This window comes from Neoarius graeffei, chromosome 18 (assembly GCF_027579695.1).
Source record: "Neoarius graeffei isolate fNeoGra1 chromosome 18, fNeoGra1.pri, whole genome shotgun sequence".
Classification (NCBI taxonomy): Eukaryota; Metazoa; Chordata; class Actinopteri; order Siluriformes; family Ariidae; genus Neoarius; species Neoarius graeffei.
In genome coordinates, this window is record NC_083586.1 from 61,932,862 (window position 1) to 61,959,485 (window position 26,624).

At 42.0% G+C, this 26,624-nt stretch overlaps 1 protein-coding gene across 2 annotated transcripts in view; it reads right to left on the minus strand.

The window, feature by feature from the left end:
• Nucleotides 1–7,537: 7,537 nt before the first annotated feature.
• Nucleotides 7,538–26,624, minus strand: part of cc2d1a (coiled-coil and C2 domain containing 1A) — a 65,899-nt gene continuing 46,812 nt past the window's right edge. For both annotated transcript variants that reach the window (XM_060899174.1, XM_060899173.1), the window contains exons 23-29: nucleotides 25,658–25,813; nucleotides 19,153–19,208; nucleotides 17,746–17,818; nucleotides 14,613–14,739; nucleotides 14,096–14,172; nucleotides 13,966–14,013; nucleotides 7,538–8,191 (exon numbers count right to left, since the gene is read on the minus strand). In XM_060899174.1, the coding sequence (XP_060755157.1) occupies nucleotides 8,159–8,191; nucleotides 13,966–14,013; nucleotides 14,096–14,172; nucleotides 14,613–14,739; nucleotides 17,746–17,818; nucleotides 19,153–19,208; nucleotides 25,658–25,813 (570 nt within the window). In that variant the 3' untranslated portion in view covers nucleotides 7,538–8,158. The remainder of the gene's footprint in view (nucleotides 8,192–13,965; nucleotides 14,014–14,095; nucleotides 14,173–14,612; nucleotides 14,740–17,745; nucleotides 17,819–19,152; nucleotides 19,209–25,657; nucleotides 25,814–26,624) is intronic.

The window sequence follows — 26,624 nt, forward strand, 5'->3', positions numbered from 1 at the left end:
TGTAGTGGTTAGCGCTGTCACCTCACAGCAAGAAGGTCCTGGGTTCGAGCCCCGGGGCCGGCGAGGGCCTTTCTGTGCGGAGTTTGCATGTTCTCCCCGTGTCCGCGTGGGTTTCCTCCGGGTGCTCCGGTTTCCCCCACAGTCCAAAGACATGCAGGTTAGGTTAACTGGTGACTCTAAATTGACCGTAGGTGTGAATGTGAGTGTGAATGGTTGTCTGTGTCTATGTGTCAGCCCTGTGATGACCTGGCGACTTGTCCAGGGTGTACCCCGCCTTTCGCCCGTAGTCAGCTGGGATAGGCTCCAGCTTGCCTGCGACCCTGTAGAAGGATAAAGCGGCTACAGATAATGAGATGAGATGAGATGAGGTTTTCAGACAGACATTTGACCTCACAGTGACCTTGACCTTAGACCTTTTAACCTCAAAATCTAATCAGTTCATGTTTGTCCCCAAATGGTGAAAGTTTGGTGAAATTACTTGTATTAGCCTTGTAGATATTGTGTTCACAAGGTTTTCGGACAGACATTTGACCTCACAGTGACCTTGACCTTAGACCTTTTGATCTCAAAATCTAATCAGTTCATGTTTGTCCCAAAGTGCACAAACAGTGAAAGTTTGGTGAAATGCCTTTCATTAGTCTTTGAGATATCGCGTTCACAAGGTTTGGGGATGGACATTTGACCTCACAGTAATCTTGACCTGTGACCTTTTAACCTCAAAATCTAATCAGTTCATCTTTGTCCCAAAGCGCACAAATGGTGAAAGTTTGGTGAAATTACTTGCATCAGCCTTGGAGATATTGTGTTCACAAGGTTTTCGGACAGACATTTGACCTCACAGTGACCTTAGACCTTTTGATCTCAAAATCTAATCAGTTCATGTTTGGCCCAAAGCGCACAAATGGTGAAAGTTTGGTGGAATTCCTTTCATTTGCCTTAGAGATATCGCGTTCACAAGGTTTCAGGACAGACAGACGGACAATCCGAAAACATAATGCCTCCTGCACCTTACCGTGGCGGAGGCATAAAAAAAAACAAAAAAAAACACACACACACACACACACACACACTAGTTCAACACCCGAGTGTCTTTATGATCTAAATAATGCTCCAATCTTAGCACTGTCGCCTCACAGCAAGAAGGTTCTGGGTTCGAGCCCAGTGGCTGACGAGGGCCTTTCTGTGTGGAGTCTGCATGTTCTCACCGTATCTGCATGGGTTTCCTCCACAGTCCAAAGACAGGCAGTTAGGTTAACATGGAGCAGCCTTGGGCTGAGGTGCCCTTGAGCGAGGTACCGAACCCCTGACTGCTCCCCGGGCGCTGTAGTGTGGCTGCCCACTGCTCTGGGTGTGTGCGCGCGCGCACGTGTGTTCACTGCTTCAGATGGGTTAAATACAGAGGGTGAATTTCACTGTGCTCGACTGCGCATGTGACAAATAAAGGCTGCTTCTTCATCTAAAGTCTGATTTGTGGCTGTTGCATATTTCCACACGGATTTCCATAAATATCAGATATTCCTGTCCTCCAGAGGACATTTCATTCCCAACCCGAGATCAAAACACACCCACAACCAGACAGGCTTCATACTTTATTAAAGTCATCTGAATAAGACATTTACCCAAATCCATCTGTCTCATACATTCTACAGTAAGAAATCAAAGCCATCACCTCAGACAGATACACAGTGTTACAGGGTCACTACAAAAAAAAAAACCCAAACCACATACTTTAATACATACTGTACATTTGTACAGATTGGCTTATTATTCAGTATTCTGGAGGAGGGAGTGTGGAAAGTTAAAAACGTTACAGTCCCAAAACCTTGTGATGACAAACATTCTAGCTTAACACGTCAAGATGTTTAGTATGAAGACGTCCGTGAGGAACCACCTTCATGAACATGTAATATATGAATATTACACGGTGGGGCGAAGATATGAAGTTTATCTTTGAGTGGTGAATGTATACATCACAAGTGAGCGGAGCAAACAAGTGACATTTTTCAATACAAGAAAACATCCTTTATATTATATGGACATCCACAAAAAAAAAAAAATTAATTTTGAACCATTCTGACAAACACCTCTATCTAGTCAGCAGAAAAACACTGGGAGTGACATCATCGGAGTGAAATATCAGGAATTATTATACAACCCCAATTCCAAAAAAGTCGGGACACTGTAAAACAAATTAAAAAAATAATATGAAGATTTGCAAATCATGGAAACCCTGTATTTCATTGAAAATAGTACAAAGACAACATATCAAATGTTGAAACGGAGAAATGTTATTGTTTTTTGAAAAATATATGCTGATTTTGAATTTGATGTCAGGAACACGTTTCAAAAAAAGTTGGGACAGGGGCAACAAAAGACTGGAAAAGTTGCGTAATGCTAAAAAAAAAAAAATCTGGTTAATTGTCAACAGGTCAGTAAGATGACTGGGTCTAAAAAGAGCATCCCAGAGAGGCGGAGTCTCTCAGAAGTAAAGATGGGGAGAAGTTCACTGCTCTGTGAAAGACTGTGTGGGCAAACAGTGCAACAATTTAAGAATAACATTCCTCAATGTAAAACGGCAAATAATTTGGGGATCACATCATCTATGGTCCATAATATCATTAAAACGGTTCAAAGAATCTGGAGAAATCTCTGTATGCGAGAGACAAGGCTGAAAACTGACATTGGATGCCTGTGATCTTCAGGCCCTCAGGAGACACTGCATTAAAAGCAGACACGTGTCTGTAGTGGAAATCACTGTATGGGCTCAGGAACACTTCAGAAAACCATCATGTATGAAAACACTTCATTACTGCATCCACAAATGCAAGTTAAAACCAGACAGAAACAATATCCAGAAACACCGCCGCCTTCTCTGAGCCCGAGCTCTTTTACAATGGACTGAAGTGAAGTGGAAAATTGTCCCGAGGTCTGATGAATCAAAATTAAAAATTCTTTTTAGAAATCATGGACACCACGTCCTCCAGGCTAAAGAGGAGAGGGACCATCCGGTTTATCATCAGTGCACAGTTCAAAAGTCAGCATCTGTGATGGTATGAGGGGGCATTAGTGCACATGACATGGGGAGCTTGTACATCTGGGAAGGCATCATTAATGCTGAATGATATCTACATGTTTCAGAGCAACATGCTGCCATCCAGACAAAATCTTTTTCAGGGAAGGCCTTCCTTCTTTCAGCAAGACAACGCCAGACCGCTTTCTGCACATATTAAAACTGCATGGCTCCGTAGTAAAAGAGTCTGGGTGCTAAACTGGCCTGCCTGCAGTCCAGACCTGTCTCCTATTTAAAACATTTGGTGCACTATGAAGCACAAAATACAACAAAGGAGACCCTGAACTGTTGATCAACTGAAATTGTATATCAGGCAAGAATGGGACAACATTTCTCTTTCAAAACTACAGCAATTGATCTCCTCGGTTCCCAAACATTTACAGAGTGTTGTTAAAAGTCAAGGTGATGCAACACAGTGGTAAACCTGCCCCTGTCCCAACTTTTCTGAAATGTGTTGCTGACATCAAATTCATAATGAGCATACATTTTTCAACAAACAATACAATTTCTCAGTTTCAACATTTGACGTGTTGTCTTTGTATTATTTTCAATGAAATATGGGGTTTCCATGATTTGCAAATTATCGCATTCTGTTTTTATTTACAGTTTCCACAGCGTCCCAACCTTTTTGGAATTGGGGTTGTACATGCAGGACACTTTTTCCATGGAATAAAAACGTTCTATTCCCTTCTAGCGGGTTTCATTCATTTGATTTAATAGCATGCAATATTGTTAGCATATCGCTTATCCTATGTGTATTATGTCACTGTACCCAATGGAGAATGAGCATTGAAGATGGTTTACGATATTGCATGGTTGTCAAGACATGACGTCACACGTCGGAGATGGAAAACTTCCGTGCTAGCGAGCGACTGGGACAGTTTGTAAACAAACATACCCACCAGGTTTGCTTCGTTAAATACATAAAATTGAGAGAATTTTGAAAGAGAAAGATGCGTTGAACACCCAAAAGGAATGTGTATAATAATAATAATTTGCTTTTTTCATGGTATATTAGATATATTCCATTCTGCTGCTCGTCTTCACCTTGTTCAGTATCATGCTAGCTGAATGGAATATATCTGATATACCACTCAAACCCAGCCAATATTATTTAAATATGCCACCCGGATCCGCGATGTATTAATGCGAGTTTTTCATCAGGAGAAGATAAACTTCATATCTTCAACCCAACATGTGATTTTCTTTTTATTATATCAACACATTCACAAACAAAAAGTCCCCAAATTTATCAAAACAATTCATCAATTTCCTCATGAATGACAGATAGAGACTGAGGTCACGGTTTTGGTTCTCCACGTCCCGGATGGAGCTCGTTTCGCAGTAAAACACTTGTGTCTATATCATAAAAGCTTGTATTATACTCTGTACGGTTTTGTCATCATTGTACGATGGGTCCAGAAACCCGAGGGGGTGGGGTCATGGAAAGGAGTCTCAGATCTGTGAGGAGGCGGGGCTGAAATACACACAACTACAAACAAACAGTAAAAACGCTGCAGGTAAAATGGCAACATGGAAAAGTAAAATGTGATGTTTTTTCTAATCCCACATGGGGAAAAAAAAAAAAAAAAGCAGCTTACACATGGTGTCAAGCTACAGATTTACAAAACTGATTAATTTGCATTTCAAAAGAACTGCAATTTTGGTGTTGCGTTAACATCGGACAGGAACCCAACCACGTTAGCGGAGTCAAACTCGAGTCTGGGACGGCACAGATTCAGACCATGAAGTTCTCAGTAACAGGCTGATGAATGAGAAACGAGGTAGAACGAGGCAGCGGAAATTAGCCCCTCCCTAAAACCGAAGCACTTTCGGCCTTGCAAAGAGACGCATTAAATCTCGGATTTGTTCCCGATCATGAGGGGGCGCACTTCAGGATCATCGGTGTTCGAGTCCTCACATGGTCTAGTTTCAGCAGCCGAACAATTTGCACAACAAACGTGTACGTCAGTTTTAACACTGAGAAACAGAATCCTATTAGCATTCAAAGGATTGCATGCTGAAAGTGAGTGCCATATTAGCTACAATATCGGTCATGCTTATTTACGTCATTGCCGTGTTCTCCGTCAGGCTTTAGCTAATGGTGCTGAGCTATGCAGTTATAACGCTCTCCCATACGATAACCGCTAATCTGCTGATTAGCTAGCAAGCTTCAAGAGCGCAAAGTTCTGACGTCGTTTGTCGTAAAATGAATCAATTTCACAAATGGTTCAGAATGAGCTCTTTTCTCACAAATAGTGTTTGGGACACAGCCCTCATTTCCTTATGTGGTCCCTGAAGACAATGATCTGCACCCGATCACCTGGCTCAGGTGTGTTGAGAGCTGAAACCTGATATGGTGTCAGTCGTGTACATCAGTCCAGCGGGGAGGGGGAGCAGCAGCAACAACAACAACAATGCATGGCTTCTCTGGACTTTCGTTACTTTATCCAAATGCTGGTTACGAAACATCTCACAGTCAGTTTGTTTGCTTTACCGTTCCATGGTAGATCAAAGGTCACCTGGGCAACCAGACGAGGGTTAATGCTCGATTATGGGCTATGATCCTCACCCCTCCTCTATTCCCCTGTATCACAGCATGCTGAGATGCACAAAGGAAGGATTAAGCAGATCCCAGTGCAGAGACCAGATTACTCTTCATATGCTCAATGTAAGGATTTACACCTCCCTCCCTCTCTCTCTCTCTCTCTCTCTCACAAGGCACAGGGAGGTGTGTGGAGATGGATGGCAGATGGAGAAATCAGAAACGTAGCAGTACTGCTGCTGCACGCCTCATCAAATGTGAAAATTATCGCAAACTAAAGAAGCAGTTTGGCCAAAAACTAAATGCACACCATGACCCCTTTAGCCTAAATACCAAGGTGCTTCTATAGTTTTGTCTTCGAACCACAAATTCGACTGGATCTCATGATTAGGTTTCAGCCTGTAACCTTCAGAACCTTGTGTCTTGTCAGGCGGCATTGGTGAGTGTTTCAGTACGACCTCGTGATGCAGCTTCCCCCCAGTATGAGACACAGTTATCTCCGAACATGGACAAAAAAAAAACGCAAAATCAGAGCTTTAAAAAAGGACACCCAAACATTGCTTCCTCTTAAAGCCAGCCCAACCTGTTTCTCAGGACAGTTTGTTCCCAGCACGAGACTCAGGAAGGAGGTGCAACTTGTACATCAAACATGAGTCAGATAAAACACATAGCTCCATTTTGATTCGTATATCAATAAAATAAAAGTGTGTCAGTTACTTGTTAGCTGCATTAGCTTTATAGTAAATAAGTAAACATGTCTTGTAGTGTGTACATTTCATTTCAGGCTAAAATCTTCTGTTATTAAAGCCCTGGGTCACATGACTCAAAAAAAAAAAAAAGCAGACATTCAGAACAATAACTAGTGCTTCACGCTAGTACGACACTTTAGTCACCCGATTCTGATCATACAGACGTCGCATACACAGATGGCACGTTTAATGACGATCCTCCATCGTTTTCCTTTTAATTCTCTTGAAATAAGAATCGTGACAGAGATCATCGACTGCATGCACAGAGTCGCAGATTGTGAGCGGCGAAGTTGTTCATCAAACGGATTCCTTTCTTTGCGAATTTCACCCGTCGTGTAATAAACCATTCAGAAACCACGCTAGTTAGCTATGGAATCAATTTTGTGCCAAAATGTTCATACAATACTTTTGAAATATCAAACAAAAACGACAAATCAAAATACAAAAAAAGAAGTCAATTTTTTTAGACTGGCAAACAAATTATTCGTGTAATCGTGCAAAATCTCAGTCTATTACTCTTCAGAAACCTTTTATTTTTGTTCCGCGTCTTTCTCGGTTTTGTTTGACGTAATTTATTTTGGTTGCGATTCCAGCTTTCTCGTTTGCGCTCCCTGACTTTTTGCTTGCAGTTTTGGCACAAACTTCCCGTGTGGGTGGGCTGTCCAGGAATGCATTCCCATTGGCTAACTTGTGTTTGACTGACAGCTACGCTCAGCCATTCCCTACTCGGATTCTGGCGGACTGTTTGACGAGTGACCGATCCATTGACGGTAAACAAGGATGGAGTGGACTTCAGTGGCGACTATGATATTGAATTAATTCAACAAAGTGTAAATTCAATATCATAGTCACCACTGAAGTCCACTCCATCCTTGTTTACCGGCAATGGATCGGTCACTCGTCAAACAGTCCGCCAGAATCCGAGTAGGGAATGGCTGAGCGTAGCTGTCAGTCAAACACAAGTTAGCCAATGGGAATGCATTCCTGGACAGCCCACCCACACGTGAAGTTTGTGCCAAAACTGCAAGCAAAAAGTCAGGGAGCGCAAACGAGAAAGCTGGAATCGCAACCAAAATAAATTACGTCAAACAAAACTTTTTTGCACGATTACACAAATAATTTGTTTGCCAGTCTAAAAAAATTAACTTTTTTTTTCTTTTTTTGTATTTTGATTTGTTGTTTTGTCTGATATTTCAAAAGTATTGTATGAACATTTTGGCACAAAATTGATTCCATAGTTAGCGACTGGGACCTCTTGCTCACTAGCAAGTGAGAAGTGTGTGCACGCGTGTTGCCTGGACTGCTGCTGTTTCAATAAGAAATTGTAGGTTATCTCGGAATACTAATCATTTGGATGTGCTTCAGAACTAATTTGCATAAAGTTGATTAAAAAAAAAGTTACATTTAATTGTAGCTAGGTTAATATATAATGATATCACTGTTCACGTCCCTCTCCCACACAAACACAGGGTTACACAGCTACACTTCAGCTGAAGAGAAAAGAAACAAAATAATAACTACTCGTGGCCTCATTGGCCTTCCATACAGAGTAGTAAAGTAGTCCAGTGAATCTCAGGTGATTCCGAGTCTGGATTAAAATATCAGGAGTGTTTGGATAAGAGGCGTGAGAGAGCAGAGATGAGAAACAGAGATGTGTGTGATATGCTTAAGGTGCATTTGTGAGGAAGAGAAGGAAATGAAGTACGTGTGTGTGTGTGAGAGAGAGTTATTGACTGCCCCTGTGTGTGAGAACAGTTCTCCAATGCACAGTGAAGTTCCACCTCCTGCACATGCTCACGCAGCACGCTTCTTCCTCAGAGACTCCATCTGAGAAAAAAAAAAAAAAAAAAAAGAGTGTTAAAGCACACACTTCGAATGTGCCTCAATCTGCGTTCCTGTTTGCTTGCAGGTTTTAGCTGCAGTGCCAGTACCGAGACGGTTCAAACACCTGGAACCCAGAATTCTCAGTGGCAAGAGCAGACGAGATGACTCCTAACTGCAAGTTCTCACATCTCTGTGATTAGAACTTAATACCATGTTTAAGGCCTGATACTGAAAAACACGTTCTAAGAAAAACCTTCAAACATTTGCTCATCTGCGACACCAAAAATGGAGGCTTGTTTTGAATTTCTTCAAAAGGAGGCTCAAAGTTAGCTCGACAGTAGGGTGCATCAGTTTCCCCCTAAAAATGAAAAGTTCCTCCGATCATGATGCAGTTTTGTTTTTATGTTCCTTTTGGTAAGAAAACACACTGGGTGAAATATTTTGACAAAATTCAAAAGTTAAATGGTGGCACCAGGAGCTCAAAGTTATGGAAAAAGCTGCTATTTTATGACTTTTATGACAAAATTTCGATCACTTTTCATGAAACATTATGGCACCTTATAGAGTATACCAAATATCTTAGATACTGTAGACCAGGGCTTTTCAAAGTGTGGGGCGCGCCTCCCCTGGGGGGCGCCAGAGTTCTTCAGGGGGGCGCAACGTGAGGAAAAATAAACCAGAATAAGTTACTATTGCGGACATTTAGCGAACTTCAGCTAGCCTTTGCCAGAGACAAAATGGATCGATTTTTAGCACCTAAAGCTACAGTGAGTGAGGAGACAGAGTCTGGGCCAAGCAAAAAAACAGAGCCTCCAGGATTTCACGATGTTGCGATTTGCAAATTCAACCAATCCCCGCGAATTCAGGGCAGTGTTGCAATTATATCCAATCACCGCAACCTTCCCGCAAATTTGACCAATCGTTGGCGTCGTCTTGGTGACGTCGACAAACTACCTTCCGCCTTACTTCCATGTATACGTTCAAGAGAAGCAGCATGCGCGCAGTGTTGCCAGATTGGGCGGTTTCAAGTGCATTTTGGCAGGTTTTGAACACATTTTGGGCTGGAAAACGTCAGCAGTATCTGGCAACACTGCATGTGCGAGACAATGTTTACAGTGAAGGACTGTGCGCACTTTACATTATTTTTTTACTTAATACAAGAAATTAATGGATGCCAACATTTTTGCCAAAATGGTATTTTATTTTCCATTGTTTAGGCAGCTTCAGCATCATACTGTGAGATTCTGTTCCAATTGTTTTTTTTTCTTCTATGAAGCCTGAGCCATTTATTTTATTAGTTTATAATTATTGTTTAATTTAGTCTTCAGGAGAGACTGCCTGCACACAGTACTAGTATTAATAGTTTTTTTTTCTTACATGAAAGCTGAGGCATTTATATTATACTTGAAGGTAACTTCATGTTGTGCTGTGAGGTTCTCTGCACTTTAACTTTTGAACCAACAGGTGCATTTGGATAAGTAAAACCTAGTTTTCTGCATTTTTGTAGTCCTGGTAATCTTTTATATTGGTAAAGTTGTTTATAGGACCATTTCTCAGTGTCTGTTTTTTTTAATCAATAGTTTTTCAGTAATAACTTAATATTTAACATATCACTCAATTTTAATCACAAAAAGAAAATCGCAACAATTTCTCGCAACTTTCACTTCCTCCCGCAATGTAATCGCAACAAAAACCTAAAAAACACCGCAACTTTCATCGCAATTTTTTTGGAAAACCCCCCGCAACATCAGACATTTTAGCCCGCAACAATCACAAAAAAGGCCCGCGGAATCCTGGGGGACTGAAAAAAGAAGGAAGTATGACCACGATTATTTAAAGTTTGGATTTTTATGGACTGGATCTGAAGATGCTCCACTGCCACAGTGTGTTGTCTGCCAAGAGGTGCTAGCTAATGATGCTATGAGATGTTTAAAATGTGTAAAACAAGATGTTTTAAAAAGCACAGATGTTTAAAATGTGTAAAAGAAAAAAAAATAATGTGTACAACAACCATTTTTTTAAAAATACGAATGGAACATTAAGTATAGCAACAACAAAAATTGTGAGGGGGGGCGCTGTTGTTTATTTGCTCTCCGAGGGGGGGCTGACTCTCCCACACTTTGAAAACCCCTGCTGTAGACAGTATGTCTAGAATGTCTAAAAATATTTGGAGGTTTATTTTAGGGTGTCACTAGCATTATCTATCAATCAATGCTATAACCCTGGTTTTAAGCTTGCCGCCTATGCATGTGCTAGCCCCTCATCTCATCTCATTATCTGTAGCCGCTTTATCCTGTTCTACAGGGTCGCAGGCAAGCTGGAGCCTATCCCAGCTGACTACGGGCGAAAGGCGGGGTACACCCTGGACAAGTCGCCAGGTCATCACAGGGCTGACACATAGACACAGACAACCATTCACACTCACATTCACACCTACGCTCAATTTAGAGTCACCAGTTAACCTAACCTGCATGTCTTTGGACTGTGGGGGAAACCGGAGCACCCGGAGGAAACCCACGCGGACACGGGGAGAACATGCAAACTCCGCACAGAAAGGCCCTCGCCGGCCACGGGGCTCGAACCCAGGACCTTCTTGCTGTGAGGCGACAGCGCTAACCACTACACCACCGTGCCGCCCGTGCTCGCCCCTATTAACGTTATAATGATGCTGGATTACCTGTTTTCAAGACAACTGAAGATACAAGTGAAATGTCAAGAAGCAAATTCTCAATGTCTATTTCCTATGTGGCCGTCTCAGATTTGGAACCATTACTCTGTCTTTTGCTACAACTTGCACAATGTTCTGGAATCTTTCTTCTATTGTGGCAGAACCAACTTTCTCATGGGCCAGTTTAACCCCACGCTCTGCCACATCATTTGTCACAATGAAGTTTGTGAGTGTTGCCTTTATCCTCTGGTAAGATGCCAAGCCATCCCATTGTGACACTGGTGTTGAGAGCAGATGATCATCAAATATATCAAAAGCTGCAAAGAACAGCCAGGAGTCTTCACCTATGAAGTTTTCCAGTTTGAAGGCCACAAGAAATCAATAAACGGAGTCCAACATTGTGATTCAAACCTCACGCGAAAACATAAAATAAGCGTTTTTTGGCAAAAAAATGAACCTCATGGTAGAGGTCTGCGCGGGACAGAATTTTCAGTCCCGCTCCCGTACTGTGCAGTCCCGCTCCCGCCCGCTCCCGCAAAGAATTATGATTTTCAGTCCCGCTCCCGCCCGCACCTGCCATATTTTGTCCCGCTCCCACCTGCAAATCCCGCATGATGCAGACGTTCGCGTTATTTCTCACGAAAGTTCTTGTCATTGGCTTGGGGAATTAAACATGCTGAGCTTAGCTGAGCTCTCCACTGACCGATCCTTCATTTATTGTAAGTTTATTGTTTAGACTCTGACATTCTGCTGACACATTCCAAGTTGAGCGCTGCATGCGCTCATGATTGACAGCTCTCGCTGTGATTGACAGCTCTCGCTTTGCGCACTCACACTCCCACTTCCGAGTCTGTGGCGTTATGATTCCAACCGCAATTTCATTCTCCTCTCATATGAAGTGCTGCGCAACCACAACCAGCTCCTCAGATTATACACTGTCTATTTCTAGCTAGGGCTGTGCGATGTCCCCTTAATTGGCATCGACGATGTTTACAGTGCAAACATCGTGATGGACGATGATATCGTGGGCGGGGGGGATTTTAATACTACGTTATTAAATATATTATTATTATTATTATTATTATTATTATTAAAAGTATTAGATACTCATCCGAGGCTTTGGCACGTAAAGGAAAAAAAAAGCGCTAGGTGATGTGGAATATTTGGCCTTGATAACGGATATGTGGTCCAGCTGCAACATGATGCCTTATATGTCAGCTACCGTACATTATGTGGACCGAGAGTGGGCAATGCAGTCCAAATGCCTGCAGACGAGTTTCATGCCAGAGACACATTCAGCGGACAATTTAGAAGACGCATTGCGCGAGACACTTGCCGAATGGAAAATAGAGGAGAAAAAGATCGCCTGCAACAATGGGGCGAATATTGTCACAGCCATCAGGCAATTGAAATGGCCGTGGTTAAGTTGTTTTGGGCACAATTTGAACCTGGCCATAACCAACTCGCTTGCGCAACAGAGGGCCAGTACAGACCGAGCGTTTGGAGTTTGCCGAGCAGTCAACACTGCGTTTGCGCACAGCTGGCTTCGGAGAAATGAGCTGCGCAAAGCGCAGGTGGAAATGAACCTCCCCGAGCACTCACTGATCACGGCAAGATATTAATCTGCTCTAACAATGAAAGACTAGTATTCAAACTATGAGAAGAAACTACACTTAAGCTATTACTCATTGTTTATTTACACCATATCAATTGAAGATGCGTTTCGGCCTTTAGTGCGCACTTGAACGCGCTAATTTTTCCAATTTATTAGTGTTTGAATTATTGCGCCAGCTTTTAAAATCATGATTTAATATTGTTTTTTTTAACTGTCTTTACATTTATCAGAATCACCTTCATTCTTCCATTTGGTTTGACATTATGGCTTAGAGTGGACCATTTTGAGTCTGAAAGTAGGCCTGTTTACCAGATTAAAGTTATTTGACTTCTGCCGAAGTCTGCGCTTCACTGCCGTTTGATAAGGTGCAATATTTCCCGACTGTTAATAGTGGCTATTTGTTTGAACAACATGACAAATTTTACATTAAAAGTATAGTGTAGGCTAAAAAATGAAGTCGAAATTTATTATTAGTAGCATACTGTATTTGTGTAACCACGTTATGTTCACTAGCACGTCCCTGCACCATAGCCTACGTGAACAAGCGGTAATAGGATATTACTTTATAATGATTTATATAAGTATGTATTTATATATGTTATATAATATATTTATATATTAAACAAAACTAACTAACTAAACTAACAAAAAACTAACTTTTTAGGTTAAATAGGCCCAGATGATACCGTATATGCATGTTTATGACAGGAGGGGGCGTGGTATCACGATGGTGGCTCTCCATCGTGATGGATGACCACCATCGTCGATGGCATCGTCTATCGGCACAGCCCTATTTCTAGCTTTAAATTGAACAATCTGTGTGATACACAGTCCTTTTTAATACTAGTTAATACTTTTTAATACTTAGGACTAATACTCTTGACTTTTTAACGGTAAATGTACCTCTTTTTAAAGCAGCACTTACTTCTGAAGCACTGTGAGCTTCACTAGAGGAGCTCTGCTCTTCTGCCATGATCGGAGACCTCAAACACGGAAGAGTGGAAAGGAATCGGAAACGTACGCGAGATTAGACCACATCCGCAAATTCAGGCATCTTAAAATGTTTTTATTAATGCCAAATAAAATATCCAGCACAAATTATATACGATAGACATAAATTAATAATTTATAAATTTTATTTTAAACATGTTTTTAGTTAGCGGGACTGCAGCTTATCACCTCTCCTGCCCGCATTGTGCGCTCCCCCTCCCGCTCGCGCCCGCAATGAGCTTTCAGAATTTGTCCCGCGCCGCACTGCTTTGCGTCGGGTCCCGCGGGACTCCCGCGGGAGTGCAGGGCTCTACCTCATGGTGCCACCATTAGACTTTGAATATGGTCAAAAAAATTGTCTTTATTGGTGAAAAAGAACACCCAAACAAAAATGCATCAGATTTTATGAAAGTGAGGGCAACTGATGCACCCTACTCGACAGCCATAACCTGCTCCGCTAAATTCGGCTAGTTAACTGGTAACCGGGTAAATCAGTAAACATACCTCAGCCCGCACCAGCTTCAGCCTTCCGAGAGCATCTTTAGCTGCTTCCTGGATACAGACAGAGCGATAAAGATAACTAGAAAGGAACAGCAGCGTGTTTACGATGGTGTGCGAGTGTGTATTTACTCACTCTGTTGCCTTCACTGGAAAACTTCTGCACTGAATCTTCGAGACCATGAGCGAACTTTTTTAGCACACCTTCATACTCTAAAAGAAAGAAGGGGAGAGAGAGCGAGGGGGGGGGGGGAATCATGCTCTAGTTGATCCGTCGTACTTTCTGTACCATCACCATGTTCACACTGGCAAGTGACCAATTACATCCGGCTTTTCTTTTGTGGGCGTGGCCTATCTGGCTTTTTTAAAATGGTAACGACCGCAATATACACAGCCTACTGCACCATCATCATGAAAAGGGTCACATTATGTAATGGACCCATTAGCCACACCTTTTTCTTCGTGAGCTATAAATATTGAAGTGTGTGATGTCATTGGTCACTTTTAACGTTTACCGTCATGCATCATAAGCATAAATGAAACAAAACGAGACCATATACCTCTTGGAGGGCAAAATATCATCTTACTTTATTTTGTAATCTTATAATCCATGAAGATTTGTATCATTGCCGGATGGTGTGCGCGCGCGTTACCTGTTAACACCGCTGCAGATCCTCTCTCCAAGTAGGATTTTTGCCAGTACAGGTGGTGGCAAATCTCTTTATGCTGGTTCAGCAGGTCTGGTGGTGGATCCCGTCTATTTCTCTTATAGTCACCAATCTGTGGACAGAAAACAGACAGACAAACAAGCAAACAAACGTAAGGTTACAGTACCATGAACCAAAAACGCATTAAAATTTAAACCCTGTTTTGGTGGGGCTTTTCACCGTCTATCAGTTCCTCTGATATGTAAAGGAAAGCAGGGTATAAGATACAATTTTCCTCAATGTAAAACATCCATTTTAAACATTTAAATCTTGTTTTAAATCTCGGTTCACTCTTGAAAGAAAAAGATTTCAAAGCTCAAGGTACAGCCACATCTACAAAGCGAACATTCTAAGCCTGTATTTTTATTTGGTCAACACTATTTGTTGTTAATTTGTGCAAACAGTCCTAAAACAATTCCATATATAACTGGATTTATTCTGTCCACATTCACCGGATATGAGCAATCGCGCGCTCTGATTAGCTGCTCTACTACTAGGATATCAGTGCATATACCGTGAGTAGAGAAAAACAAAATGGCGGAGCGCGTTGCTGAACCAACTGAGGACGAAATAAAAACTCTACTCGAAAACAAAACCCCAAAAAATACAAACACCCCAACAAAACATGGAATAAAAGTATCTCCCCCCCCTCAAAGAATTATTTTTAATGCATTTTTTCACAAATTGCTCCTGTCATTTCGCTGGTTAGTTTACATTCCAAGCAGAAATGATTTTGTACGACTTTTTGTATGAAGTTTTTAATTTATCGAATTTGCAAAAAAATAATGCCGTTTCTCAACATCCAGTGAATGTGGAGAGAAAAAAACAGTTATTCTACTCGCTCACATTGTACATGGCTTATAGACAACTCGCCTGGTCAGCTATCAGCTCACGTACGACTCGATTTCATGGAATAACTTAATTATAAAACTACTGATACAGTTCTGTGCAAAAGTCTTAGGCACATGTAAAGAAATGCTATGGAGCAAAAATGGTTTAAAAAAAGAAATGAAATGTTTCAACATTATAGTATTTTTTTTAATCAGTGAGCCATAATAAATGAAACAAAGCCAATATTTGGTGCGAGATGAAATTCCCTTTGCTTTAAAAAAATAGTAGTCTGAGGTCCAGTGAGTGCGGAAATGATCTGTAGGTTTTACTGAGCATCTTCCAGAACCAGCCACAGTTCTTCTGGACACTTTGACTGTCACACTTGCGTCTTCATTTTACACCAAAACCCAGCAGCCTTTTCTGTTTTTTAATCGGAAAAGTTCTCTCTTATGAATATACTGCTCAGACACAAACTTGTTTTTTTCTCTAACATTTAAATTTGTGCTGGAAAACGAACGTTTGGACTCTAAAATGTTTTTGTACTGACTCGGTAACGTCAAAGTCATAAAACAGAAATCTAGAACAAAAGTTGTGTCAGTGGGGGCGTGGCCAAGCAGCAGTCTGTGAATGGAGGGCGGAGTCGGGGAAGGTAAGTGGCTAAAGCCCTGTTCACACGGCACATATTTGCATCGATGCTGCACCGATGTATTTTGTTGCGATATATCTTACACCGGTGTAAATTTTGTGGAGCGTTCACACGTCACAACCCTGCTTACTAGAGAGAAGCGTGTTAGCACCGGTGCAGCCTCACTTGCGGTCACACGGCAGTTTCTGCGATAGTTCCTTTGATAGTAATAAAGTTTTGATATCATTTCCTTTTATTATTATCATTTCCTATCATTATTACTATCATTTCTGATAGTAATAATGCGGAAATGAAATATGCGCATGCGTGAAAATGTACTTCCTTTTCCCGGTTGTCATGGCATCACCAAGCGCCGGGAAAACAATGTGGATGAAGACACCAGTGTTGCCAGATATTGCTGACTTTTTCCATCCCAAAATATGTTAAAATCTGCCAAAATGCACTTAAAACTGCCAATCTGGCAACACTGGAAGACACGCAGTTCTGTTGTTGTTGATATTTGCCATTTTGGAAGCGCAAAATACCAGGATGCAAAATTATGCAATGCCCGTATGTAATCAACTCTCCTCGCGCGTAGCGAGTCTACCCCTGTAGCGTTCAGACGTCCCATTTTATATCGGTACTGCCCCGCAAACTAGCATTTACTCCGGAGTAAATTTCTTAAACCACCTCCCGAGCAGGGTTAGATTTGCACCGGTTTAAGCAGCTTTCATGGGCTACACCGGTATAACTTTGTACCGTGTGAACGCTCTACCGGGGCAGCCCCGGTGCTACACCGGAGTAAAAGTTGCCGTGTGAACACCCCTTAAGTCATTCCACCTGCTGTCAATTAATGTGTGTGTGTGTTAAGCTGGGCATACACTGTGTGATTTTTGGCCCGATTTTGACACGATTTTCACTCGTGCGACTATTTTGGAGATCGGGCCGAGTTTTGGCTCAATCGTGCGTCTCGGATCGTGTAGTATACATGGGGTAACGGCAAGCGATTAACACCTCACGACCTCCTCCCGATCGATCGGATGAAAATCAAACCTGTTTGAAATCCTGAGCATCGCATCCGATCGTATAGTGTGAGAACAGGAATCGTAAGCTGCGTGCTGTTTACCCCTGCGGTTCACTCGTACAGTGTGAGCAGCAGCTGAATACCGCGATTGAAAAAAAAATTGCAGTGTACGCCCAGCTTTACAGGGACAGAGCATAAAAGGAGAGAGAGAGCAGAGAAAAGGCCTTCTCTCCCTGACCACAACGCATGTGTGAGTGAGTGAAAGAAAGAAAAGAAAAAGAAAGAAAGCGGAAAACCTCAATAAAGTGTTTGTGTGTAAACATCAACTCTCACCTACCGTGCTTCTGTGCTCCACCCAGATCAGGAACTGTTACAAAAGCATGATGAAAAGGGAAAAGAAAAAAAAAAAAAAAAAAAGGAGCCAAAGAGACTTTTGCACAGTACTGGATATTTTTTAACCAGGGCTCCAAAGGAAAAACTCTGTGTAACACACACTCCTCCAAAAAGAAACATCACACCATTATGTACAACCTAATAATTACGAGCCTAACTTAAAAAAAAAAAAAAAAACACACACACACACACACACACACACTGACCTTTCCCTCTATTCTTTCCTTGTTATAGTTGAGGAGGCTGAAGCTGTGGAGTTTGTACTGAGGAGGTGAGAGACTGAACAGAAGAAAAGATATACATCTTATAATCAGATACTTGTTCAAAACAATTTCATCAGTTCAACTGTTAGATTTTTGGTTAAAGGTGCACAATGTAAGATTTAGAGCAGGGGTGGGCAATTATTTTTTCCATGGGGCCACATGAGAAACAGAAAATTTAGTGGAGGGCCGGACCAAAAGGCTGAACTAAATTCTGCATAATATTAATTGTATTTCTTTATATAAAGCAGTAAATATCATTGTTTTTACAAGCTGCTAAGACTGGTAAGAGTATGGAAAAAACGAGGTTGCCTTACAAAAAATGTCATTTATTCAATCAAATTTCCCAAAACAATGGTTAACAAAATGTGAACGTTTGTACCATTTTTTTTTCAGTCACATTCACCCCAAAACACAATAAAGACATCACAATATTGTCTTTCTACTCCAAATATCAAGCAAGATACATCATATTATAATAATGATGCCCACATTTGTAGTCTAATCACCTCATTTGGTGTTTTTCAGTTTTTTATTTGTTCAGTGAGAGAAATCTCGTCTCTGTTGGTCTTTAACGAGTGCATCAGAGTCAGGCTGAATGTCTGAGGTGGAGATGCGAAGCACAGCTGACAGATGATCATCAGTCGATTCGGTGTAGGAATCAGATCTACAGATCGGCTCGGGCTCCGGCGCCTGCTGGTGACGTCACGCTATGTGATTGGCTGGACCGTTTGAAGGATGACGTACAAGTTTGTGGTTGGTCTGGACAAATTACGGAAGTAGTTATTGCGGGATTAGGTTTCGTGGGATTTCATGTCATGTTCATGTCGCGCGCATTGCGTTTTTATTGAACACAACTTCAAAATAAAAGCAATGCACATTCAATCCATGCATGAGGTAAAATTAGAAAATACATTTATTTTGTAATTTCTAATTAACCTTACGCAGGCCGGTCAGAATGAACCAAAGGGCCGGATGCGGCCCGCGGGCCGTAAAATGCCCAGGTCTGATTTAGAGGCATCTAGAGGTGAGGTTGCAGATAGACTGCCACCAACTGAACACCCCTCCCTCATCCTTTCCTTCCAAGAGTGTATTAGAACCTACGGTGGACAGGAGGTGCAATAATCCCTGTCTGAAGAGCTGTGGCATGGCACGCGTGGCCACTTTTTTGGTTTATTTTAGCGACTGAGTCGAGCTGCAACTTGTAAAAATGCCAAACAGGTTGATATAACAGGTAATTTCACACTAATGAATACTATATTCCATTTCTGCTAATACATCCCCCTAAATCCTACATAGTGCACCTTTAAGGTGTCTAATACTAACAGGACACACACACACACACACACTTACCCTGACTGGCCGCTCCTTCCGTGATCGTTGCGGGGTCTGGATTTTGGTGAAGGTGCCTATTGGGAAAGAATTAAACATGAAATGGAGCTGCACGCAGTGATGGAGGATTTCATGGGATTTTTATGGTAGTAAAAGAATGCATGTAAGACAATGACCTACTAAATGATGCACTGAAAAATAAATTTATGTTAAAAAATCTTTAATTTATAATTGAAGAATATGCCCAGTGGAGAGACAGGATGAGCTTTGTAGCCTATTTAAAGAGAGCCAAATTAAACTCCCATATGTAGGATGTAACCGTACATTTGGCCATATTAACAGACTGAGACTAACAGGTCTGTCAAACCTGTCTGACAGTGGGGAAAGAAGTGCAATATTCCCACAAACAAAAACAAAAGGAAAGACAAAAGAAGACAATAAAAAGTAGACAAAAATGTGCCAAACATCAGCAAAAAGCAACAGATGGAAAAAAAAAATGGTGAAGCAGGTAAAATATCCTGAAGAACAAACAAAAAGAACAAAAATGAAAAAGTAGGGAACATCCCAGGAGACTGAAAACAATTTAAAAAGCCAAAAAATATAACAACTGATCACAGGTAAAATACTTCCCCTGGTGCGAATATGAATAAAACTCTGTGCTTGAGCCCCTACTATTGTCCTTGGTGCCCTAATCTTTGCCTCTGTACTTGCTTTCCTATCCAGTCCCGCCGTGCTTGGGGGGGCCCCCCCAAAGCCGGTCCCGCCGTGCTTGGGCCCCATAATAATGTTCCATGGTGCTTGGTGCCCTAATTTTTGCCTTAGTGCCTGGTCCCCTAACATAACCCTCTTTTTTTTTTTTTTATTTATTAGTCACAATGTATATAAATACAGTTAAAAAGAAAATGAAACAAGAATCAAGTAATAATAAAATTTCTAAAACTAAATTTTGAGACAGGTAGAAGCTACAGGACTTTCGTATATATATACACAGTGAGAGTAAAAAGTATTTGATCCCTTGCTGATTTTGTTGGTTTGCCCACTAATAAAGACATGATCATTCTATACTTTTAATGGTAAATGTATTCTCACATGGAGAGACAGAATATCAAAAAGAAAATCCAGAAAATAAACTTTAAAGAATATATTTTAATTGATTTGTATTTCATTGAGGGAAATAAGTATTTGATCCCCTAGTATGCATTAGGAGTTCTGGCTTTCACAGACCAGTTAGACGCTCCCAATCAACTTGTTACCTGAATTGAAGACACCTGTTCTAACTAATCACCTGTATGAAAGACACCTGTTCACAGAATCAGACAATCAGACAGATTCCAAACTCTCCAACATGGGTAAGACCAAAGAACTCTCTCAGGACCTCAGAGACAGGATTGTTGACCTGCACAAATCTGGAATGGGCTACAAAAACATTAGCAAGATGCTGGAGATTAAAGTAACAACCATTGGTGCAATTGTGAGAAAATTTAAGAAGTATAACATGACCGTCAATAGACCTCGGTCTGGTGCTCCACAGAAGATTTCACCTCGTGGGGTGGCAATGATCATGAGAACTGTGAGAAATCGGCCTGCAACCACACAGCAGGAGTTAGTGAATGACCTCAAGGCAGCTGGGACCACAGTCACCAGGAAAACAATTGGCAACACTTTGCGCCACAATGGATTAAAATCCTGCAGTGCCCGAAAGGTACCCCTGCTTAAGAAGGCACACGTGGAGGCCCACCTAAAGTATGCCAATGATCACCTCAAAGATGTACAAAGTGATTGGGAGAAGGTTCTGTGGTCAGACGAGACCAAAATTGAACTATTTGGCCTAAACTCTACTCGTCATGTGTGGAGGAAGAAAAATGCTGCCTATGACCCCAGGAACACTGTGCCCACTGTCAAGCATGGAGGTGGAAGCATTATGTTTTGGGGGTGTTTCTCTGCCAAGGGCACAGGGCTACTTCACCGCATCAGTGGGAAGATGGATGGAGCCATGTACCGTGCAGTCCCGAGGGACAACCTCCTCCCCTCTGCCAGGAAGTTGAAAATGGGCCGTGGTTGGGTCTTCCAACATGACAACGACCTGAAGCATACAGCAAAGGCAACAAAGGAGTGGCTCGAGAAGAACCACATTAAGGTCATGGAGTGGCCCAGCCAGTCTCCGGACCTCAATCCAATCGAAAATCTATGGAGGGAGCTGAAGGTCCGAGTTGCCAAGCGACAGCCCACCAACCTTAATGATTTAGAGAGGATCTGCAAAGAAGAGTGGGCCAAAATTCCCCCTGATATGTGTGCTAACCTTGTGGTTAACTACAACAAACTTCTGTCCGCTGTGCTTGCAAAGCAAGCCTTTGCCACCAAGTATTAAGTGCTTTTGGCTAGAGGGATCAAATACTTATTTCCCTCAATGAAATACAAATCAATTAAAATATATTCTTTAAAAAGTTATTTTCTGGATTTTCGTTTTGATATTCTGTCTCTCCATGTTAGAATACATTTACCATTAAAAGTATAGAATGATCATGTCTTTATTAGTGGGCAAACCAACAAAATCAGCAAGTGATCAAATACTTTTTACTCTCACTGTATATATAAATTTATTATCTAAAATAGGGTTCAATAGTCAAGTAAAGAATTAATGAGGTTTATACTGTGACAGTTGATTATGATAATAGCTAATTACATATTTCTTGAATTGCGATAGTTTCAATTTTGCTGACTTCGCTTCAGTTGGAAGCTTATTCCAGAGACCAGCTGTTCTTGGGAGGAAGGTGGCTCTGTAATAGGTTTGCTTGTGGTGTTGAGGCGGAGTATAGTTATTTCTGTCAAAGTTCCTTGTGTTGTAAGAGGATGCAGATGGTAGCAGGTGCTGTTTGAAGTCAGTATCAATTAAGTTGTTTCTTATCATGTATAGAAGAATAAGGTCAGTGATGTTCCTTCTATGCTCCAATGGTTGGAGCTTAAGTACGCGGAGTCTTTCAATGTAGCACATGTCTTCTGGATAGTTCAGAATAAGCTTTGTTGCCCTACGTTGAATATCTTCAATTAGCTTGATGTGTTTCACAGTGTATAGTGACCATACACTGGAGGCGTACTCAAGCTGCGGTCTTACCAGCGAGCAATACAAAGTCTTCCTCATTGCCACCTCTTTAATGTGTCTTCCACAAGTTCTCTTCACCAGTCCTAGGATCTTGTTCGCCTTCGCACACCTATCCTCGATGTGCTTGTTCCATGTTAGGTCACTTGACACAGTAACACCAAGGTCTTTTGTTTCAGTTGCATATTCAAGGACCTGATTACCAAGATGGTACTGGTAATTAACAGTTTGGGTTCTTTTCTTAGACATGTTGACAACTTCGCATTTGGAAGCGTTGAATGACGTATATGAATCAACACTCCAGCGATAAATACAATCAATCAATGTCATCTTGAAGGGATTCCTTACATGGTTCAGATTTGATAACTAAGTACAACTTCGAGTCATCAGCGAAGAGGGCAAGTTTGGAGTCACCTTGTACATAATCTGGCATATCATTGACATAGATAAAGAGCAGTGGTCCAAGTATGGAGCCTTGAGGAACACCAGATGATACGGGTAACCAATCAGAATAAGCACCATCCAAGACGACACGCTGCTGTCTATCACACAAACAGCTCTTAAACCATTGAAGTAGAGATCCTGAGATCCCATATGACTGCAGTTTGGATAACAGCAATTGATGTGATACCCTATCAAATGCCTTTGATAGATCGAGATGAACCACGTCAACTTCATTACCACTGGCTAGACTTCCCACAATATCATGGTAGACTGTAATTAGTTGTGTCGCTGTTGATTTCCTCTTTTGGAATCCATGCTGTAGGTGGTTAGCCTGGGAAATCCCATGCTGCTTTGCACAATCGTTCCGATCTGAAAAGACAGCATGGAAACTATGGTCTAAAGGCTCGCCTGAGTTAGGGAGCCAATCAGAGAGTGGGGAGGGGTGGAAAGACGGTGACGCGTACTACTCGACAAACGGAAGCTTGTAGTTTATTTGGGACTGTTGACGGATCACATTTAACATGGCGGCGAGCGATACGAACCAAACTAACCAAACCAGCTTCTCTCATATTTGTCTTGCACAAACGGCAGTAATCGTTCGGTGCCATTGTTTTCCTATTTTTGTTTTGCCTTCTCTTTCTCTTTCCTTCTCTTCTTCGCCTCTTCGTCGCTCTAACTACGTCACCAGGTACAACTGCCATGATTGGCCATGGGCTACGTATACGCCAAGTGATAGACATTCGCAACGTCCAATAAACAGCCGTTGACAATCGTAAACCACACCTCCCCTACGAGAAATTCAATAGGCGGATTCCAGACCATATTTCACTTGTGATATGGTCTGGTGTTAACCAGACTAGTACAGTAGGTGGTACAGTTAACAATGATCAAAGACACACCGTTCTAGCATTTTGGAAATGATACTCAGCAAAGAGATCGGTCTGTAATTAGCAGTGATAGATGCATCATCTCGTTTATAAATAGGTGTTAGGTTGGCATATTTCCATTTATTAGGAACTGTTCCTAAAGATAGAGACAAATTGAACAGTCGACACAATGATGGTGCAACAGCTTGAGCCATGTTCTTTAAAATCTTCGCAGGGACTTCATCAGGTCCACTTGCTTTCTTTGGATCCAACAAGTATAGAACTTTCATCACACCATCAGAAGTGAGCTGGATACTTGGCAAGTAAGAAGTAAATGTTACAGTTGGAGTATTGTCAGTACTTGAAGGTGTTGTATCATAAGTAGTAAATACTGAGTGGAAGAATGAACTCAGCAAATTAGCTTTGTCAACACTGTCACAAAAGTTTGACCATCACGTAGATACGTGGGACTAGTACGCTGTGTCATGGATGATTTGACGAGTGACCAGAAATGCTTGGGGTTCTCAAACAAAGAGTCTCTGAGCTTGGAGGCATGATTTTTTTTTTTGCAAGCCAGCTTCTGTTCGGTTTTTCATCGAAGGTCTTTAAATTTGGACCAGTCATTTGGGCAGCCAGTTCTTAATGCTTTTTTCCTTTGTGCATTTTTCTTTCTAATGAGAGACAAAAGTTCCTTGTCCAACCACGAATGACCAGAATTTCGCACACGCACTTTAGGGATCTGTTTTTCAACAATAGATAAAAACAGATCTTTTGGACAACAATTGGACAAATGATACATCAACGTCGTTGTTCACGAAAACCGTGTCCCAGGAAGTGTGAGAGAGCTCTGGACTTGCTCTCCCAATATGATACTTGGTGACTGGCCCCCAAATCCGATTCCTCCTTGCTTGGCCCCCTGATACGTTTCTTGGTGCTTGGCCCCCTAATTGGCTCCCTGATTGTTTTTTCACTCCTAATTCTTTCTTCCTTTACTTTCTTTTTTTTTTTGAGGAAAATGTACTCTTTTAATGTTCGCTCATGCCCCTTTTCCACCAAAGCAGTTCCAGGGCTGGTTCGGGGCCAGTGCTTAGTTTGGAACCGGGTTTTCTGTTTCCATTGACAAAGAACTGGCTCTGGGGCCAGAAAAACCGGTTCCAGGCTAGCACCAACTCTCTGCTGGGCCAGAGGAAAGAACCGCTTATGTCAGCAGGGGGGCGGAGTTGTTAAGACCAACAACAATAACAAGACCGTGAAAGATCGCCATTTTTAATTGACGAGAAGCAGCAGCTGTACAAACGAAGTCATCCATTATTATTACTATTGTTGTTATTGCTGCTGCTTCTTCAGTGTTGTTTTTGCTTCGATATTTGCGCCAAGGTTTATGCAAACGTAGCGACGTAACTGACGTATACAGCGACGTAACTGACGTGTCTTCCCTTAGCACCGCGAGCTATGGAAAAGCAAACTGGTTCTCAGCTGGCTCGCAAGTTGAACGAGTTGTGAACCAGCACCAGCACTGGCCCCGAACCAGCCCTGGAACTGATTTGGTGGAAAAGGGGTATCAGAGATGATGACCCTCTTTTATAGAAGTTTTATTGAATCAGTTTTTATGTTCTGCATTGTTGCTTGGTATGGAAACCTGACCCTGGCCAATAAAAACAGGCTTGGTAACCTTGTTAAAGTGGCCAGTAAGGTTACAGGGAGGAGTCAAGTCCAGTTAACTGATCTGTATAACAGACAAGTGTTCAGGAAAGCTTCTTTGATCTTGGAGTGTGTAGATCATCCCCTTCGGTCTGAGTTTGTACTGCTGCTCTCAGGCCGTCGGTGGAGGGTGTCTGCTCTTCGGGCTACGAGATTTAAGGTTTCCTTTGTCCCCACTGCCATCCAGGTGCTGAACGGCAGTTAGCTCCATGTTTGTAATCGTCTAGTGCTCATGTTTAATTTGTACGGACCCTGCCCATGACGTGTTGTCTGTTGTTGTGTATTGTGTGTGAATATCTTTGTGTGCATCTTTCTGGCTGCAAACCCATTTCCCTGTTTTGGGACAATAAAGATACCTTGACCTCTATCCAGTATGTCATTAGTTTACCCCTCTTTCGCTCCGAGTTTCTGTCCTTACCCGGTCTCTCACTCTCTCTCTGTCAGGGGTGATGGCCGGTGGATCCACTACGATCCATTTCTCCGTGACGGACTGAAGCTGGACTCCACCCAGCGGCTCCCGAATCCTCACTCTCACCTCCAGCTTCCCTCCTGTCGCCTTCCTGCCATCCAGCACCTTGTACACATACACACACACACACTTTTGCTCAGCACCTCATGTATTTGCCTCACATTTCTGTATGCACCGGTACGTGATGTACAGATGTGATGAAGATTCTGATGAGTGATATTTTATGAGGGTAAAACATGAGAAACATGAGTGTGTGTAGACATGTGCGTGCGCGTATATACACACACAGTGAGAGTAAAAAGTATTTGATCCCTTGCTGATTTTGTTGGTTTGCCCACTAATAAAGACATGATCATTCTATACTTTTAATGGTAAATGTATTCTAACATGGAGAGACAGAATATCAAAACGAAAATCCAGAAAATAAACTTTAAAGAATATATATTAATTGATTTGTATTTCATTGAGGGAAATAAGTATTTGATCCCTCTAGCCAAAAGCACTTAATACTTGGTGGCAAAGGCTTTGTTTGCAAGCACAGCGGACAGACGTTTGTTGTAGTTAACCACAAGGTTAGCACACATATCAGGGGGAATTTTGGCCCACTCTTCTTTGCAGATCCTCTCTAAATCATTAAGGTTGGTGGGCTGTCGCTTGGCAACTCGGACCTTCAGCTCCCTCCATAGATTTTCGATTGGATTGAGGTCCGGAGACTGGCTGGGCCACTCCATGACCTTAATGTGCTTCTTCTTGAGCCACTCCTTTGTTGCCTTTGCTGTATGCTTCGGGTCGTTGTCATGTTGGAAGACCCAACCATGGCCCATTTTCAACTTCCTGGCAGAGGGGAGGAGGTTGTCCCTCAGGACTGCACGGTACATGGCTCCATCCATCTTCCCACTGATGCGGTGAAGTAGCC